The sequence below is a fragment of the Microtus ochrogaster genome, chromosome 22 (genome assembly GCF_000317375.1).
Source record: "Microtus ochrogaster isolate Prairie Vole_2 chromosome 22, MicOch1.0, whole genome shotgun sequence".
NCBI classification, from domain to species: domain Eukaryota; kingdom Metazoa; phylum Chordata; class Mammalia; order Rodentia; family Cricetidae; genus Microtus; species Microtus ochrogaster.
In genome coordinates this window covers 1,245,169-1,262,389 of record NC_022023.1, presented here as the reverse complement: position 1 = coordinate 1,262,389, position 17,221 = coordinate 1,245,169, and the positions used below count along the sequence as shown (strand labels likewise).

At 51.8% G+C, this 17,221-nt stretch overlaps 1 protein-coding gene across 2 annotated transcripts in view; it reads right to left on the bottom strand.

Annotated features, from left to right (window-relative positions):
- Positions 1-107: 107 nt before the first annotated feature.
- The window catches only part of Dgat2 (diacylglycerol O-acyltransferase 2), a 28,282-nt gene continuing 11,168 nt past the window's right edge, over positions 108-17,221 (bottom strand). Inside the window, exons 2-8 of one of the 2 annotated variants that reach the window (XM_005357526.2) lie at positions 13,618-13,746; positions 9,185-9,292; positions 8,827-8,897; positions 4,392-4,596; positions 3,752-3,926; positions 2,553-2,755; positions 108-1,215 (exon numbers count right to left, since the gene is read on the bottom strand). In XM_005357526.2, the coding sequence (XP_005357583.1) occupies positions 1,061-1,215; positions 2,553-2,755; positions 3,752-3,926; positions 4,392-4,596; positions 8,827-8,897; positions 9,185-9,292; positions 13,618-13,746 (1,046 nt within the window). In that variant the 3' untranslated portion in view covers positions 108-1,060. The remainder of the gene's footprint in view (positions 1,216-2,552; positions 2,756-3,751; positions 3,927-4,391; positions 4,597-8,826; positions 8,898-9,184; positions 9,293-13,617; positions 13,747-17,221) is intronic. The other variant, XM_013350172.2, reaches the window with a different exon arrangement.

Sequence of the window (17,221 nt, the reverse complement as noted above, 5' to 3'; positions counted from 1 at the left end):
TGCCCTGTGCAGTAGGACAGATAGTGTGTAAGTGCAGTGGGAACTGCAGTGTGCCCTGTGCAGTAGGACAGATAGTGTGTAAGTGAAGAATTGAAGAACGACTCACAGGTAGTTCTTGTTTCCGTTTATTAGCCTAGGAATATACAAAAGTGTGATGTGGCACAACAATCTCATGGAAAGAAAACAGAATACACAGGAGGGGGTGGCTCTCTTCCCTGGCCCAATGCCTCAGGAAGGCACACATGTGAGGCTTGGGTACGAGGCCTCCTGCCCTGGACCCAGTGTGCTACACCAAAAGCCAGGCCCCTTTTTGAATAGAAGAGAGACCTTTCCTCACACCAGACTTGGGGTGTGGCTCAGGAGAGCTCAGGCGGCTGAGAGAACATGTTCCAAGCCACGGCTGAGCTGTGCTGAATCTACGGTGCCAGCCTTCAGAGTAAAACCAGCCAACAGCAGCGAGATAACCCCAGACAGTACCTGTGGGACATCCTTGTCCCTAGCACAGTATACAAGAGGCCAGCATAGGCTCAGATTGGAGAAAAGGGGGAGGAGACTCCAGATGCTATCTGCCACCTTCCCCAAACGGGGCCAACTCTGTTCTCTGCATCCTCCCCTTGGCAAGAAGAACCAGACCTTCAGTCACATGTGGGGTGGTGGGGATGGAGATGTTTGCTAAACACGGCCTCTGCCTCTTGAGAATCCCTGGAGCAAAGAGGATTATCTAAGTGGCCAAGTCATAAGGATTGTCCTTCCCCAGTTCAGCAGGGCCAGGTGTCTGTTGTTTGGGGAACCCTAGAGGGGATGGATAAGAAACCATCAAGGCCCAGAAATGTCAGCCACCACCTTGTGCAGGACATACTAGACGTGAGAACTTAAAATACTGACTCGCCCCTTCTTACAAAAGATCTAACATGGCAATGGTTTAACAAATTATAATTTCTTTTAAATAACCCACAGACACCCATGACGCTTCCAAATTTACAGAGCAAGATGCACTTGAGAACTTGGTAGAAAAGGATTCGCAGTCGCTCCTTCCAGGAGCTGGACCCCACGGGCTGGGTCAGTTCACCTCCAGCACCTCTGTCTCCGGAAGGCCGAATTTGGTCTTGTGATTGTCAAAGAGCTTCACCAGGGCCTCCATGTACATGGCATGGTACATGTCGATGTCCTTCTGGGTCGGGTATTCCAGCTTGGGGACGGTGATGGGCTCACCCACTGCAGAGAAGGGCAGAGCTCTGGTCAGCAAATGTCACTGAGTATCCCCTCCCTGGATGCCCAGGGTGATAGGAGCCTGTGCTCCATGCTGACTATGCCCCTTGGTCCAGTTGAGAATACTAAGACCTGGCAGCATGGCAAAGACCCCCCCAAGACTGTGGCCTCTGACTTGGGGGACCCAGCTCCACACTCTGCTAAGTTCCAATGTGAGATGTAAGACCAAGCAGAGGGCTTTGCTTTTGCTTATCCAGGACAAACTCTGCCCCTAGGAGCCTCAGTTTCCCCATCTGCCACTGGGAATATCTCACAGACCTTTTCTAAGGATTCTAGGAAGATCAGCATGTTCAGCTGGTAAAGTCATGTAGAGGGGAGAACACCCTCCTACATCTGTGCTTTGCTTTATTTTCTCATCCTGCTTCATGTTCAAGGCCAGCCCATACCACAGTCCCACCAGCACTGTTCTGAGCTTTCTGCCAGACACACATACCCAGCTCCACTGCCACCCTTCCAGTCCAGGGTACTGAAAGCCTCCAGTCTGGCCTCCTGCACTTGGTCCGTTCTAACCCTTTACCTTCCCCCTACCTAGCAGCCCCAGGGATCATTTAAGTTTATACATAAAAGTAGTTCTCATTCCTCGTCAAAAAAAAAAAAAAAAACTCTTAGAAGCAAGCAGAGATGATTGCAGAAAGCCACAACCGGTCGAAATTTGATCCTGGGACGCTCAGCCCTGACTAATACATCTACAACATAACCCCCATGCCTAAGGCTCAGGGAACATCTCAGAAGAGACAGGCTGTAAGACTGTACAAGCCAGTGGATCAGGAGTCTGCTGAGGGATTCTGTCTCCTGAAAACGACAGAGAAGCTACAACCATGATACTTCAACAAGATGGCTGCCTGAACAAGACTTTTATTTTGAAACAGGGTCTCGCTATGTAGCCCTAGCCGGCCTGGAACTGGCTGTATAGACCAACTGGCCTCAAACCTGCAGCAATCCTCCTGTCTCTGCCTTCCACATTGGGATTACAGGTTTGTGTGACTATTCCTGGCTCTTCCTCCCTTTTACTGCTGAGAATTCCCATCAGCCAGCAGTCTAAGAGCTGTCTCCTGCGCAGGCCCTCTCTGAAGAGCAGAGGGGCACATAATCCCTACAGCACCCTTGTTACAGCCACGCGGTCTCCGCGGCAACATTCTCCTAACAGGTTTGTATTCACCACTGCGTGGCTCATCGCAATAGCTCGACCTCCACCCCCCTCATCACTCCCTCCAGTACCCAACTCCAGGTCCTTAGGACAAGGTCTCGTCTGAGCCAGGTGGCCATGCAGGCTAGGGACTCACCAACAGTGGTGATAGGCTTGGAGTAGGGCACCAGCCCCCAGGTGTCAGAGGAGAAAAGGCCTCGGCCATGGAAGATGCACGGGGCGAAACCAATATACTTCTGGAACTTCTTCTGGACCCAGCGGCCCCAGGAGCCTTCCTCAAAGATCACCTGCTTGTACACCTCATTCTCTCCAAAGGAATAGGTGGGAACCAGATCGGCTCTGGAAGAGAGAGGCCCAGATTAGCCAGACCCCAGTCACTGGGCCTGGCCCTGCTGTTTGTCTGTCCAGCGGAACCCAATCCCTCAGCCGGATTCAGCTCATCTCACAGCCGAGCACACTATCTGCCCTGCCCCTCCTATCACTGGTCTGGCCTGACTTGACAGCAGACTGTAGAAAAGCCTCTCCTGAACCCCGGGGAGATCCTGAGACACAGAGCTCTGTCCATGGCCGTGCTCCAAGACTCATGGAACATGGCTGCGATAGAACTCTCTCCCTGCCCTCAATGACTTGGACTACCGTGTTGCTGCCGTTCATCTCTCTCACAAAAGTCCATCGTTCTAGGAGCGTACTCCAAGGTCTCCCAGAGTTGAGATGCGGGAGGAAAGCAGCTTGGCTCCAGACTCCAGTTCTGCCCCCAGAGCATCCCCTGCAGTGGGAGGAGGGCACTCAAGTCTCCTCATCCGCTAGGAAGTCTAAAGGAGCCGAGAAGGTAGATTTGCTTCTCAAGCAGATACGTCCCCTGGTTTGCTAGAAATACCAGGATTCCAAGCTGCCAGCACTCTCCAATAGGCAAGTTTTCCCTGATGCTTCAAGTGATGCCATTTCCTTCCTGGTCTCTTGCTCCCTTTGGCTGTGTGTGTGTGTGTGTGTGTGTGTGTGTGTGTGTGTGTGTGTGTGTGTGTCCCCATGCACGTGCATACACATGCTGAGGACTGAACCCAGGGTTCACACAAACCAAATATTTGCTCTACCAACGAGTCTCACATCTCTGACCCCGTAAGTGGTAAGTTTTCTCACATGTTCTAAATATAAGCCTAGCCTCTCAGTGACTTGCAAGTGTCCAGGGACAGGCCACACACATCTTTGCACTGCCCATACTTGGACAAGTGAAGCCATGCAGCGTGGACTCCAACCTCTTTCACTGCCTCCCTGGGTTCTGGTTGTTGGGCATCTGGGCACGGGCATTGTTCTGGAGATGCGTGCGCAGGCACTTACCCGTGGCGCAGGGCCAGCTTCACAAAGCCCTTGCGGTTCCGCAGGGTGACTGCGTTCTTGCCAGGCATGGAACTCAGGGACTCGGCTGCACCTCCCACCACGATGATGATAGCATTGCCACTCCCGTTCTTTGAAAGCAAGTAGTCTATGGTGTCTCGGTTGACGGGGCAGATGCCTGGGTGAGGGGAATGCACAATCAGGCCTGCTCACAGAAGCATTCATTCCCTACCCTTATATACCACCAAGGATAGAATAAAAACCGCCATAGACGGATCTCAGACCTGTTACCCTCTTGGAAGATACATGATCCTTCCTCCCTAAGCAATTCATTTCTCCTAAATTCAGTTTACTTATCGATAAAATGTGGGCAATGGTATGAAAGCCAAGCTGGTGGGGACCGTGGGTGGGCAGACACAGACAATCGGCAGCACAGTGGCTGGTATCTAGATGTGGGAGGAGGTCCTTGAGGTATCATCCACGGCGAATCCAGACCTAGCATATCTACTGCAGGCTGTCTCTACCTGCATGGGACCAGCACCTCATGGGAAGGGCACTCCAGTTCCCTCCATCGCTTTGCTCAATGGGGAGGCGCAGGTCTTGACCGCAGAGCCCAGCAGGAGCAGCTGAAGTGGACTCTCACCTCCAGACATCAAGTACTCCCGAAGGACAGGCATCCGGAAGTTGCCAGCCAACGTGGCCAAGTAGGGCCTTATGCCGGGAAACTTCTTGCTAACTTCGGTCGCCTCCGTGCTGAAGTTGCAGAAGGCACCCAGGCCCATGATGCCATGGGGATGGTACCCAAAGATATAGTTCCTGGTGGTCAGCAGGTTGTGCGTCTTCACCAGCTATAAGGAAACGTGTGTTAGAACCGGCTGGGAGAGGAGGATGCCCACCAGGGGGGGAAGGAACCTGAAGTTTCATGCCCTGATGTACTAGGAGCCCAAAAGGCTGCAGCAACTTTCCAAGCCTGTCCCCAGACCCAGTGGCTGGCAGCTGCTGGGCTAGGAGTCCCTGGCTGGATGCTTGTCTTCTTCTTTCCCAGCCAAACACAGTCCAAACCTATTAATTCATGTTCAACCAGACTTCTGCCTTCCTGCTCCTAGGCTTTTTACCACGGTGACTCCCCTAAAATCCACACCCAAGCTGGACCTTCAGCCTTCAGTGGGTACAGTCTAGATTCTGAGTTTGGCAAGGAGAGCCATGGCTTCAGGTCTCCCACACTAAGACTTTGATTGTCACTGCACACTGCAGAATCTTCAGCAGCTCAGAGGACGAGCCCATACAGCCCACCTCCCACCTCTTTATAGTCTAGTGTGGACAAAAGGATGGTATAGCCAGACCAATTCAAAATTTTTGCCAAGCAGCTAGGCTCAGCTCAGATTCTCAAACAGGCAGGCAGGGCTATGTGGCTGTGGCAGCTGGGTGATCTGAACTTCCTGTTGATAACTGGCTTCCTGAGGGTCTACCACCTGCCCCGAGGCTGGCTAAGTACCTGCAAAACCCCAAGCAAGAAGCACAATGGGGATGGAGTTCTGGGAGGGAGGGAGAGAGGGAGAGAGGGAGAGAGGGAAGGAGGGAGGGAGGGGGGTTTCTATCCTGGAACTCACACTGAGGACCAGGCTGGCCTCAAACTCACAGAAATCCACCTGCCTCTGCCTTCCAAGTGCTGGGATTAAAGGCATGTGCTATCACTGCCATAATTCTTTTTTTTTTCTCCACTGCCATAATTCTTAAGTATAGGAAAGTTTTTTTAAAAAAAGTCTGCATTCATTTTTCATTCTATAGAAATAAACCACTAGGTCCTTTTCCTACTTAAACAGAAACAGGCCTTTCTTTAAAAAAAAAAATCATAAAATTCCAGATTACTCTAGTCTATGGTAGTGAGATCCTGTCAATAATCATAATCATATCAAAACATCCCCCAAGAATGAGGCTGTGGCATCAGTGCTGTCTCTAGGGAATATGTCCTGTCTAGCTTATCAGGATCCTCAGCACCACTTCTCCTCAAAGCTGCACACCCATCCCTGGGCCACTGTCAATCCACATGACAGTGCTCACTCGGATCCTGACTGACAGACTCCTAGAGTGACGCTTTAATAAAAAGCCTCTTCTACTCATATTTCCAACAGCTTTTTTTTTTTTTTTTTTGTAAAATAAACTTCCAGAAGTGTAGTTCCTGAGTTGAGGCTGCCCTGCCTCAGAGAGCGGCATTCACACACACCCCCACTTAAGTGCGTGCCTGTACCCATCCCTGCACTGGCACTACCACAGAGTCCCTAACTACTGGACGAATATTAAAAGACCACATTTTCCTTTACTCCAATATAGGAACTCTTAGGTGAGTAAAGGGTCCTTCTGCTCAGTTGGGAGAAGAGGATTGTTGCTGACGGCAGGGTAAGATGGAGGAACGGGGCATGCGGGGCAGTGCTAGGCTCTGCGGCTGTCGTGGAAATGTGAGGTCACCCCCCTGGTGTCATCCCCCTGGTGTCACAGGCCTGGTGTCACCCCCCTGGTGTCACACGCCTGGTGTCACACCCCTGGTGTATAGGACACTTTTACTTTCCTCACTTTGCCTTTGGCAAGCAGGTTAATGCTGTCTGGAGAACAACTCTCAGCTGCCCACCAAATAACCAGGGACCAGCAGTGGGCTCCGCCAGGGCCGAGGTGGAGAGTGAGAGACCCCCCGAGGAGCAAGGCACATGAACCGTGCAAGGCTGCAGCTGTGCTCTGTCCGCCCCGCTGGCTCTCGGTGAATCAAGGCACTGAGGGAGGAGCTGGGCAACTGGCACTGGGTTAGAAACTCTCTGGAGCAAAAGTTCAGACTGGACGGGAGCCCCCTGACTATCTAGGTTGTTTCCGGGGAAGTCACAGTGAGCCAGCTCCACAGCTGCACAAGGCCACTCCGGTTTCACTTCTCCCTGAACACTCACTTCTTAGGAACCTAACTGGCTCTTTAATAATTCCCTCCCTCCCGAAGGCTCTTATCTGATGGGACGCGTGGTTTATAACGTCCTAGGGACACTGTACAGGTTAATGGCCCCGGGCAGTACCAACAGAGACACTGGCAATAGCTTTGATCTGTCTTCACGACACTGCTCTTCCCAACTGGACAGAATGTCCACTCTGCAGGGAGGGCGAAGGTCACCGCTGCTGACTGTTCTGTTGACATGCCTGCTGGGTGGCAAAGTCCCAGCCCAGCGGTGTTCAGGCCATGCTGGTGAGCGTCACCCTGGGCAGATTCCTGGCAGGTCACTCCCAACATCCTGCTCCCAGGCCAGGCTTGTTCTACTCCTAGCCCCGCACAGAGAAACACACCCAGTTCCAGAGAACAGCAGTAGCTTGCCTAGGCAGGGCATGGCAGCACAGTGTCTTGTGAACCAGGGACAGTCCGTCTTCTCTGGGTCTCAGTCTACACGTCGATGAAACCAGACAGTTGGAAAGATGGCCGATTTGAAGCCCAGAGAGCCTTTCCTAATCTCCAAAGGTCTTGCCTACCCTTCAGGGAGAGGAACCCCAGGACGTGGGCCACTTCTGTTATAGACGACCTTAGTAGTTCCAGTAGCTGCTGAAGGAGCCAAGCCCTACCACTCCAAAAAGGGATGCCCTCTGGGTCAGCTAGATGACTTTGGAGAAGGGAGCTCCAGTAAGAGAAATGGAGACGGGGTACACGGGTCTAGCTAGAGATCTCGATGACATAACCCACGGTAGAACCTCAGGAAAAAGGGGTGGAGCAGGCAGGTCACACAGCTCTCAGGCACAGATTATTAGACCTGTCATCAAGGGCAAGGGGCAGAGGAACCTCATTGGGCATCTCACAGATGTCTGCCCTGCACCTCAACAGAACAGAGACAGTGAGAACACAGGGCTCGGCTGTTTTTTGTGTTTTTTTTTTTTTTAATTTAAAGGTTTATTTATTTGAGCAGAGTTATATAGCTCTAGAACTATGTATGTAGCCTGGAACTTTGCTATGTAGGCCAGGTTGACCTTAAACCCACAGAAATGCAGCTGCCTTTGCCTAAGATTAAAGGTATGTGCCACCACAGCCCACTAGATTTATTTTCATTTTACATGTATGGGTGTTTTACCCACATGTATGTCTGTGCACCATGTATGTGCAGTGCTCTCAAAGGCCAGAAGGCGGCACTGGATCCTCTGGAACTGGAGTTACACACGGTTATTAGCTGCCATGTAGGTGCTGGGATTTGAACCTAGGTTCTCTGGAAGAGCAGCCAGACACCTTAACCACTGAGCCATCTCTCCAGTCCATCATTTGGGTCTTTTGAAAGGGTAAAGATCGGTAAAACAGCTGAATGCTTAGATCTCAGCAGCCATCCCTTGCTGGGAGAGGGGAGCTACTAGCCTGCAGGAGGCTTCCTGAGGGCACAGTGGCAGAAGACACAGCCCCTGGGGCAGAGAGACAGAGCCAGGCAGACCCAGGAGCATCTCCCATTTGAGACAAATGGTGCTCAGTAGAGCAGAGAAAGCCACACAGAGAGAGACGGAATACAGTCGATTCGTTAGGCTGACCGTAAGCCCAGGGCTAACGCTCCGTCACCCACACCCTAGCTTAGAGCCCAGCACTAGACAGACCCCCCAAATGGCAGGTCGGTAAACGGAACAGCAGAGCCAGCTCTTAAACCCTGGTTCCAACAGTCAAGCAGGTTCGGGAAGAGAGATCTGGGGCCAAGTCCCTCCCCAAGGAATGGGCAGTTAGGAATCTGGGAGGACCCTGAGCTGCATGTCAGAGGGCCTGGCACTGCTGCCATGGGCTCGCTGGACATCTCCAGCAAGGCTTTGGCCCTCTGGTGGGGGGGGAGGGGAGCCTAACTGCAGGGGACAGGAAAGTCACAGGAATGCCGGCAGTAGGCAGAGTTTGTGCACAGCCTAGGGCCACTCCCACAACACAGGGCAGGGGAGGAATGCGGGGCCACCTGACCACCCAGGCAGCTCGCCTGGTGTCAAGGACTGACTCACAACAACATCAAGCACACCAGTCTGCGTCACGCACGGACACTTTCACACGGACACACTGCCCCCGTTTTCAGTGCTCCCAGGACGGCACACCACGTCTTTACCTGGATGGGAAAGTAGTCTCGGAAATAGCGCCACACGGCCCAGTTCCGCACCCACTGCGATCTCCTGCCACCTTCCAGGAAACAAAGCACAGAGTTGGGAAGGAGCAGGTGGGAGGGACATTTGAACAATGCAGGCGAGACACAGCCAGTGTGAACCCCCCCAGGGAGGTGTCTGTCAGCCCACACGGCATTTCTGCACCTGCCCAGTGTGCCCCTTCCCACATACATTCCCTCTGCCCTCCCTAATGAAGGGTGAGCTCCTGTGAAGACGCCCCAAACGGCACCCAGCCCAGCACCCAGGAGGAGGGGCTGCAGCCCAGCAGAGGGAGGAACACAAGCAGCAGACCCAGACCTTTACCTTTCTTGGGCGTGTTCCAGTCAAAGGCCAGCCAGGTGAAGTAGAGCACAGCTAACAGCCAGCAGTCGGTGCAGAAAGTGTACATGAGAATAACACTGCAAGCCACTCCTGGGGGAGGTGAGACAGCAGGTCAGGCTCCCAGTCCTCCCGGCTGAGGCATGGCTTCCCCAGCACTAACCTAGGCAGAGGTCCAGATGCCCAGGCACTGGGAGAGGTTCATGGGTGGCTCAAGGAGGAGAAGCACGGCCAAGGGGCACAGGTGGGTCCTAGAGCTCGGGACACCTGGGCTTGAGCTGGCTAACATGGGGAGACTTCCGCTTCTTGTGAAACAATTCCTGATGTCTCCTTCTTCTTGCATGATCCCTTTGAGTCATTAAAGCATTGACTTGTCTGTTTTAGAAAACTTACTTGTCAGGACTGACTAGCCCAAGCTAACCCAGCAGGACAGAGGAGAGGCAGGGTTCAAACTCAGCCTTGGAAGCAAGAGCACCCAGAGGTGAGAAATCTCAGATTGTCACCGTGGGGTTAGGGTGGGGTAAAAGGGGGTTATCTGTCACAGGAGGGCTGTCCCCAGGCAGCCCCGGAGCAGAGACAGGACCCAGCAGGTCCCCCCCCCCTCAAACACTTAGAAAGACTCTCCTGGGACACCTATTTGTGGTAACTGTCCTCGGGGCCAGCTGGCTGACCATAAGGCTGAATGGCCCGGCCCCAGGGGTAAGGAGAGCCAGCATCTCATGGTCCACCCCTAGATACGCTCACCAGGGCATCTCTTTCCAATTTTCATCCAGCCTTCCAGCCCCTCAGATCCTTGTCCCCTCCACAGGTTTCTGAGTATCAAATCACCCGACCACACAATCCGAATTCTCCACACTGGAGGACTCATCTCTTCACCCTGGCATTAGACCCAACTGGGGAGGGGGCAGCGACTCGGGCTCTATAGAACTTTCCAGCCATCCTCAGCCCAACCTCACTCCTGAACTGGCCTTCCCTTGGGACAGCTAGAACCGAGCTACAGTTACCAGACAACAGCAAGCAGTTTCCTAAGACAACTTAGCAGTGGTACATACACCGGAGTTGAGTCTTGGGGAGCATCTGCACCCCCACACACCCTGTTGAAGATAGTGTGGGTCCCTAAGGCAGCTGGAAAAACAGTCCTGATCATATTTAGGCTGTATACAGTGCACAGCTCCAACAGTTTGCCCCAGGCTCTTCCCTGGTCCTAGAAGACCATTCCAGCCCCAGCCTCCACAGTGTCCAAGCAAAGATTCACTGCATTCCAGGTAGGCCAGGCAAGGCCCATGGTGTTCAGGAAGGGGCACGGTATGAGGTGTGAATATTCTGAAGACCCCACTGGCTGCCATCAGGGAGCCCAAACCCCAGAGCTGGGAGGCTGGTCACCATGGGGAGGAGTATCCATACGTACCTGCCCTGTCTGCATAGCTAAGACAGAGCAGTGAGTGACAGAAGCCCAAAGTCCTGGCCCTACACAGCTGGGGGCTGCCCCGTCCTCTCAAATGTGCATTTTCTCTCTCACCACTGTCTCTTCTGTCCAACAGAGCTCAGTCCCTGAGTCCCTGAGCACCTTTGGAGCTAGAACAAGGTGAGATTACTCTCCAGCCCCAGCCACCAATATAGAAAGTTTTTTTTTTTTAAGTAAGTCAAAGAAACAAAAAACAAAACAAACAAACGAACAAAAAACAGAGTTGCCTGCTGGGTGTGGTAGCACACAGCACTCTGGAGGCAGAGGCAGGTGGATCTCTGTGACAGGAGGCCAGCCTGGTTGACATGCATACAGGCACAGGCCAACCAGGGCTACATAGTGAGCCCCTGTATCAAAAAACCTGATGGAGGGTTGGGCAGGACAACCACCCCATAAAATGCCTTCCTTCTGGGAAACCTACAACAGCTCCCTGCCCTCCATTCTCAGGTAATGAGGTTGGCACCCACCAATGCCACTGGGCCCAGGACATGCAAGCACAGTGATTGAAACAGCCTGCTTGCTCCATGCAGAGAACGCTCGGGACTACCTGCATGCATCCCTTCCTGTTCCTGGGGCCAGAGCTCTGGCCCCAGGCTGGTGGTACAGGGAAAAAAGGTGTGGGCATTCTTCAGTAGGAGCCACAGCAGCGGGGCTGTGGAGAGCAGGGACAGGATGAAGCAGATTCGGTGACGGGCCCTGCCAGGTCCTGGCCATTATGCATACCCAAACCTTTATTTTCTTACAGAGTGTTGGGAAGATAAAATGACGTGATGTTGGAATTTAACACATGTTCGGGAACACTGTTAAGGGTCTATGGACTTGTATGGAGGAGCAAAGTGACATTCAAATTTTCTACTAGAACCATGTGGAGATTCAGCATTTCCTTCATTGAGGGACAAACCACGGGAATATTAGCAAAGCCTTCTGTCATGGTAGCAAGAGATGGCAAAGGTGTTTTCATACTGCATTACTGCAGCCTCGCAATCTTTTTTTTTTTCAAATATTTATTTATTATGTATACAATATTCTGTCTGCATGTGTGCCTGAAGGCCAGAAGAGGGCACCAGACCTCATTACAGATGGTTGTGAGCCACCATGTGGTTGCTGGGAATTGAACTCAGGACCTTTGGAAGAGCAGGCAATGCTCTTAACCACTGAGCCATCTCTCCAGCCCCCTGCAGCCTCGCAATCTTGAAGACACTTCATTACTTAAGGTTAATATTTATTACAGTTGCTGATACTTCCTAACTAAACAACATAATAAAAAAGCAAACATTACTAAGTGTCCAACTGGGTTTCAAAGGTTACATATTTATATTCCAGCATTACTAGATAGATCCTTAAAAACCCCAGTGCACTTCATATTATATGATTAAAAGCACCAAGAAGGCCCACAGCTTTCACCAGAATTCTAGAGGGCTACAAGGCACATCAGAAAAACAAAACAAAAAACTGTTTAATGTGAATGGTATCCATAGTAATCTTTGCGATACAGAGTAAGCCTGTGCCAGCAGGTTTGGGACACAGGGAGAGGGAGCGGCTGGGACTGCTCAAGTAGTAATTACAACAGCTTAAGCAGGGCTGATTCCTGCCCAGGTCTAGCTCCCACCTACATGTTGGAAAGACACGCTGGGCCAGTTTCTGGGCTGTGGCTCGGCCTCACAGATCATTAACCTACAGCTTGGGGCCAGCCCTGTCACATGCTATATGGCCTAGGATTGCACAAGTTACTCAGTGCCCCACAGCCAAGCTCTGACCCACTAAGGCAAGCTAAGTATTGACTTCTGGTGCAGATAGCGACAATAGGAGCTAGCAAAACAGGCTAGACAGAGGACCAAGAGGCTGGGGGTCACTGCATTCTTATCTTGGTCCCTCTTATTTTCTTCTCCTATAACCCCAGACAAGGCCCTGTCCCCACTAGGTCCTTGCTTCCCGACTGGACAAATATAAGGTTACATAGCTTCTCTACCCTGGTATTCTAATAAGAGACCAAATGCAAGCCACACTCAGGGTTGGAGATCTAAGGGGGCCAATTTAACTATCTGTCCCCAAACCATTATTTCATCATCTTTCTGAGGCTGTATGACCCTGTAAGAATCTGAGGATAGCTACAGCCTTATAGCAATGAAAATGTATGCATGGCCTTGCATTTAATTTTAAGAGTTCAATGAATCCCCCAAAGCCCACCTTGGACTCTGTCCATTAATTCGGGACCCTCATGGTAAGGGAATGCACTGGGCTCAATGACTCAAACTCTGACTTTCTGTTTAATGGGTGCCATGGTCAGCCACTGAACCTCTGAATTTCCATTTCCTCTTCCTTGAATTTAAGAAAAGATACTCCAAGAGCCTCAACATAGCATGGGATTTGTTCCTTTTGTTCTCAATAGGGCCTCAGAGGCTCTGTGCCTGCCTCAAAGATAGCTGTCTCCTCACACTACCATGTGGATGTCTGCTGAGCTCCCACTGTCCTGGGCAGTGTGAAGAGTGAGTGGCTGGGGCCCTGACCACAAGTGCTGGACACATGGATTCTGTCTGTGTTCATGTGCTCAGAGACTAACCTGTGCTGAGGTTATAAGGCCGGGGAAGGAAGAGAAGGTCCCAAGAGAGCAGTGTCTATGCAAAGTCAGAAAGTCAGAGCTTGTCTGGAGTTGGTCTCAAACCTGACTTCAGCAAAGTAGACACCTGCCTGCTCTTTGCCGGTAGACAAGGAGGCAGTTAGAAGCGTGCATCCTATAGACCCAGATTCAAGTTAACTTTGGGCAAGTTAATCTGCAAAATGAAGCCATAAAACATCGCCCATGAATTTATCAAGGTTTCTGGCATGCCTACTGGTAGAATACTTGACCACGGGCCCCAAAGATGGAAGTAAATGGAAAGAGGCTGGGGAGAAGCTGATCTCCATGGGACTGTGTCACCCCACCTCCACTCACCCCTGCCACAGCTGTGCTTACCTAGCACCAGGAAGGACAGGACCCACTGTAGGACTGAGATGACCTGGAGCTGCTTTTCCACCTTGGACCTGTTGAGCCAGGAGACAGAAAAGATGTCTTGGAGGGCCGAGAGGATGCTGGAGCCAGTGCCTGCAGAAGAAGATGTCGGTCTATAATATACTATAAACCGTCCTCCAGTGTCCTCCAGACACCCCAACACAACCAGCCTTCCCCAGGAGCCTTCCTAGACAGGTGAACGCGGGCCACAGACTCGGAAATAACTAAACCCCCACTCTGCCGCCTAATTCTTCCTAAAGCTGCTTTACAGCATAAGAGCCATAAAACTACGGCTTTCCTGTATCACCATTTCTACATATAAGACAAGGTAACGGCCAAGCGGTGGTGGTGCACACCTTTAATCCCAGCACTCAGGAGGCAGAGGCAGGCAGATCTCTGTGAGTTTGAGGCCAACCTGGTCTACAAGAGCTAGTTCCACGACAGGCTCCAAAGCCACAAAGAAACCCTGTCTTGAAAAACCAAGAAAAAAAAAAAAAGAAAAAAGAAAAAAAAAAGACAAGGCAACATGACAGCGGGGAATCTCAGAGCTAGTCCTGGGTTTGGGCCATAGGGAGGCCAGTTTTCTTCCATCTCCAGTACCCAAACACATGTCTTCCTTTATCTGATCTAGGACAAATATTTAATCTTTGCTACCTGTGTCTATGAGGCCAAGGACAGAAGTTTAACATCCCATTTGCAATGTTCTGTTTTGATTTTTGTCCAAGTGCCCTTTGAGCCTCCCGATCCCTGCCCCACTCCCTTTTTCCTGGACACCTCTTTCCATGAATCTCTTTCACCCTCCAACCACCAGGCTCATACCAAGCCCGCTGAAAACAGATTCCCCTTCACTGTAGCGCCAAGCTTGGGGCCGAGGGAGGACCCAGGGGCATTTTACTTCTCCTAAAGTGGGGGTTATGTACCCCAGCACTGCAGATAGGACCCCAGGCTAGTGGTTGGAACAGTGTTTAGGGAAAGGTCCACAGGACACGGGGAGGCACCTGAGGTACGTATGTTTGCTGCTAAGCAAGAGCCAAGACCGGAAATGAGAACAAAATGTGCTCAACAAGTTGGCTCTGGCTGTGCCCCCAGGACTCTAATAGCTGACAGCGTGACCTTGAGGCCTGGTGCCTACAAGGGAGCTAGCAGTAGGGAAGAGCACAGGGTGAGACCCCAGACCACTCATTTCAGCCTTAGACTAAAAAGCAGAGGCCACTTCACACCCCAGCTCTGCCGAGCCCAACCATGTCCGTGTGTTCAGCACATCTCTGAGCTCCTATTGTGCGCCACCCCAACATTCCTTCCTACCACCCACTGATGGAGGCCCAGAACAGAAGACTCCCTCAGTCTTGACCTTGAGGGTCTCCTGACCAATCACCCCGGCTTACAGGCTAGGAGAAAGGAAAAAGGAGTCTGGGGGGGTCACATTTGAGCCTCTGCTGTCTGTCAAAGTTGGCGGCAGCAAGGTCACAGTCTAGTTCAGAAAGGGATATACATCCTCAGGAAATGGCAGACTTCAAGGGGGACAAACCAGCCCTTTCACCTCTCTGATCTAATAAACCAGGAGAGGGCGTGGCACTGCCCTCTTGGTTCCCCTCACTATGTGACCCCAGGGAGTAGCATGCACAGGAAACAATGCTTGCAATCATCACATACTGGGTACTCAGTCACACCCAATGCTCTACAGGAATGATGGGATGAAGAAACAAAAACAAGACTGGATCCTACAGCCACTCCAGAGGGTTGGTGTATTGCTCTCTTCGTAACTCTCCTATGATCTTAGACCCTTTTCCTCCACTAGGCTTGTTCCTTAGGTTTCATCCTGAGCCCTAGAGGCACATGCGTTACAGTATGACCAAGGTTACCAGGTAAAAAAAAAACCCAGTATTCCAGCCTGGCGGTGGTGGCACACGTCTTTAATCCCAGCACTTGGGGGGCAGAGGCAGGCTGATTTCTCTGAGTTCGAGGCCAGCCTGGTCTACAGAGCAAGTTCCAGGACAGGCTCCAAAGCTATAAGAAACTCTGTCTTGGGGGCAAAAAAAAGAAACAAACAAAAGCCAAGATTCCTGCTTCTGCTCGGGACTCCTCCTCTTTTGACACAGCACCTAATAAATGCAAAGGACTCTGACCATTAGGGGCAGGGAGTTCAAGGGTAGACCAAACTCAGGGCCTGGTGCGCATGTCCACCAGCTGAGTCCAGACAAATACATTTGTCACAACTGAACCTCTAAGATACAGCCTAGACTCCTGACTTGAGGCTGTTTGGCTACATCACTGTCAGCAACAATGACCATGAGGGCTAAGCATAGGTGTCCACTGGGCAGGCTAGGTGCTCACTGGGCAGGCTAGGTGCTCCACTGGCAGGCTAGGTGCTCCACTGGCAGGCTAAGTGCTCACTGGGCAGGCTAGGTGCTCACTGGGCAGGCTAGGTGCTCCACTGGGAAGACTAGGTGCTCACTGGGAAGGCTAGGTGCTCCACTGGTAAAGCCTTCTGCTAGGCAGGAAATGAGTGTGGACACTAGCTGGCTTCTCTGTTAGGAGTCCCACCGCTACCGGAGGCAGAACCTCAGGCTGCAATTTGGAGGAGTGTTTAAGGAAAGGCACACAGGACACAGAGAGGCACCTGGAGCCTGCTGGGAAGTGAGGCCCAAGCCAAGGCCTGAACCCCTTGTCCTATGCTGGCAGACTGTGCTTTTCAGTCAGCACAGCCAACTATAGCTGGTACGATCTTCAGGGAGGCATGCAGAAACTCCTTATTGGTCATATGCCTCACTCCAAACTGAGAAAAACCTAAGCATTTTTTTGTTTTTCAAAAATAACCCAAGTCCCCCCCCCCATCTTATTAACTTACAAGAAGATAGGGTTAGAGAGTAATACCCCATTCCCCCCCCAATATTCATCCTATCATACAGACAAAACCAAGGGCCTGGGAGAATGCCCAAGTCCATACCCAAGCAGGCCAGAACCCATTCTGTCCTCTTCCTGCCTCACTGGGCCAACCACATGCTGCCTGCTCTGCCAGTCCAGCAGGAATGCAGTCCAGGGAGGACCAGCTGCATTTCTGCACGAGGAACCGCAGATCCAGGAAAGACTGGGGAGGACGGCAGCACCACGTAGCTCAGATCCACTCCCACATGACTGCTGGTCTCAAGTCCAGGTTCCACGGGGAACCAAGGGGCTTAGGAGACAGTGATTGCTCCTCGGAGGCCACTCCCTGCTTTGACACTTCCCCAGTGCAGAGGGCAGCACAGGCTACAGCAGAGACACAATCTTCCCTGGGGACCACCCTAGCCTGAAGCCACCAGCTTTCTTGCCACCCCAGGGAGCTTTTCTGTCTGACACTCCCCGCATATGCAAACTACACAGTTCAAGTTGATTGTCACCTGAGGCCAGGCCAGTTCTGCTCCAGGTCTGGGTCCCCAGAGCTCTGATAGGGCCTGGCTGGTAAAGGGGAAAGGCATTAGGCCGAGTTGCTGAGAAAGGAAAATGAAGCCAGGCCCTTAGGGCTCCTTCCTTTCTGGAGAGAGCAGTAAGAATGAAGCCTGAGGAACTCTTGAAAAAACAACAACAA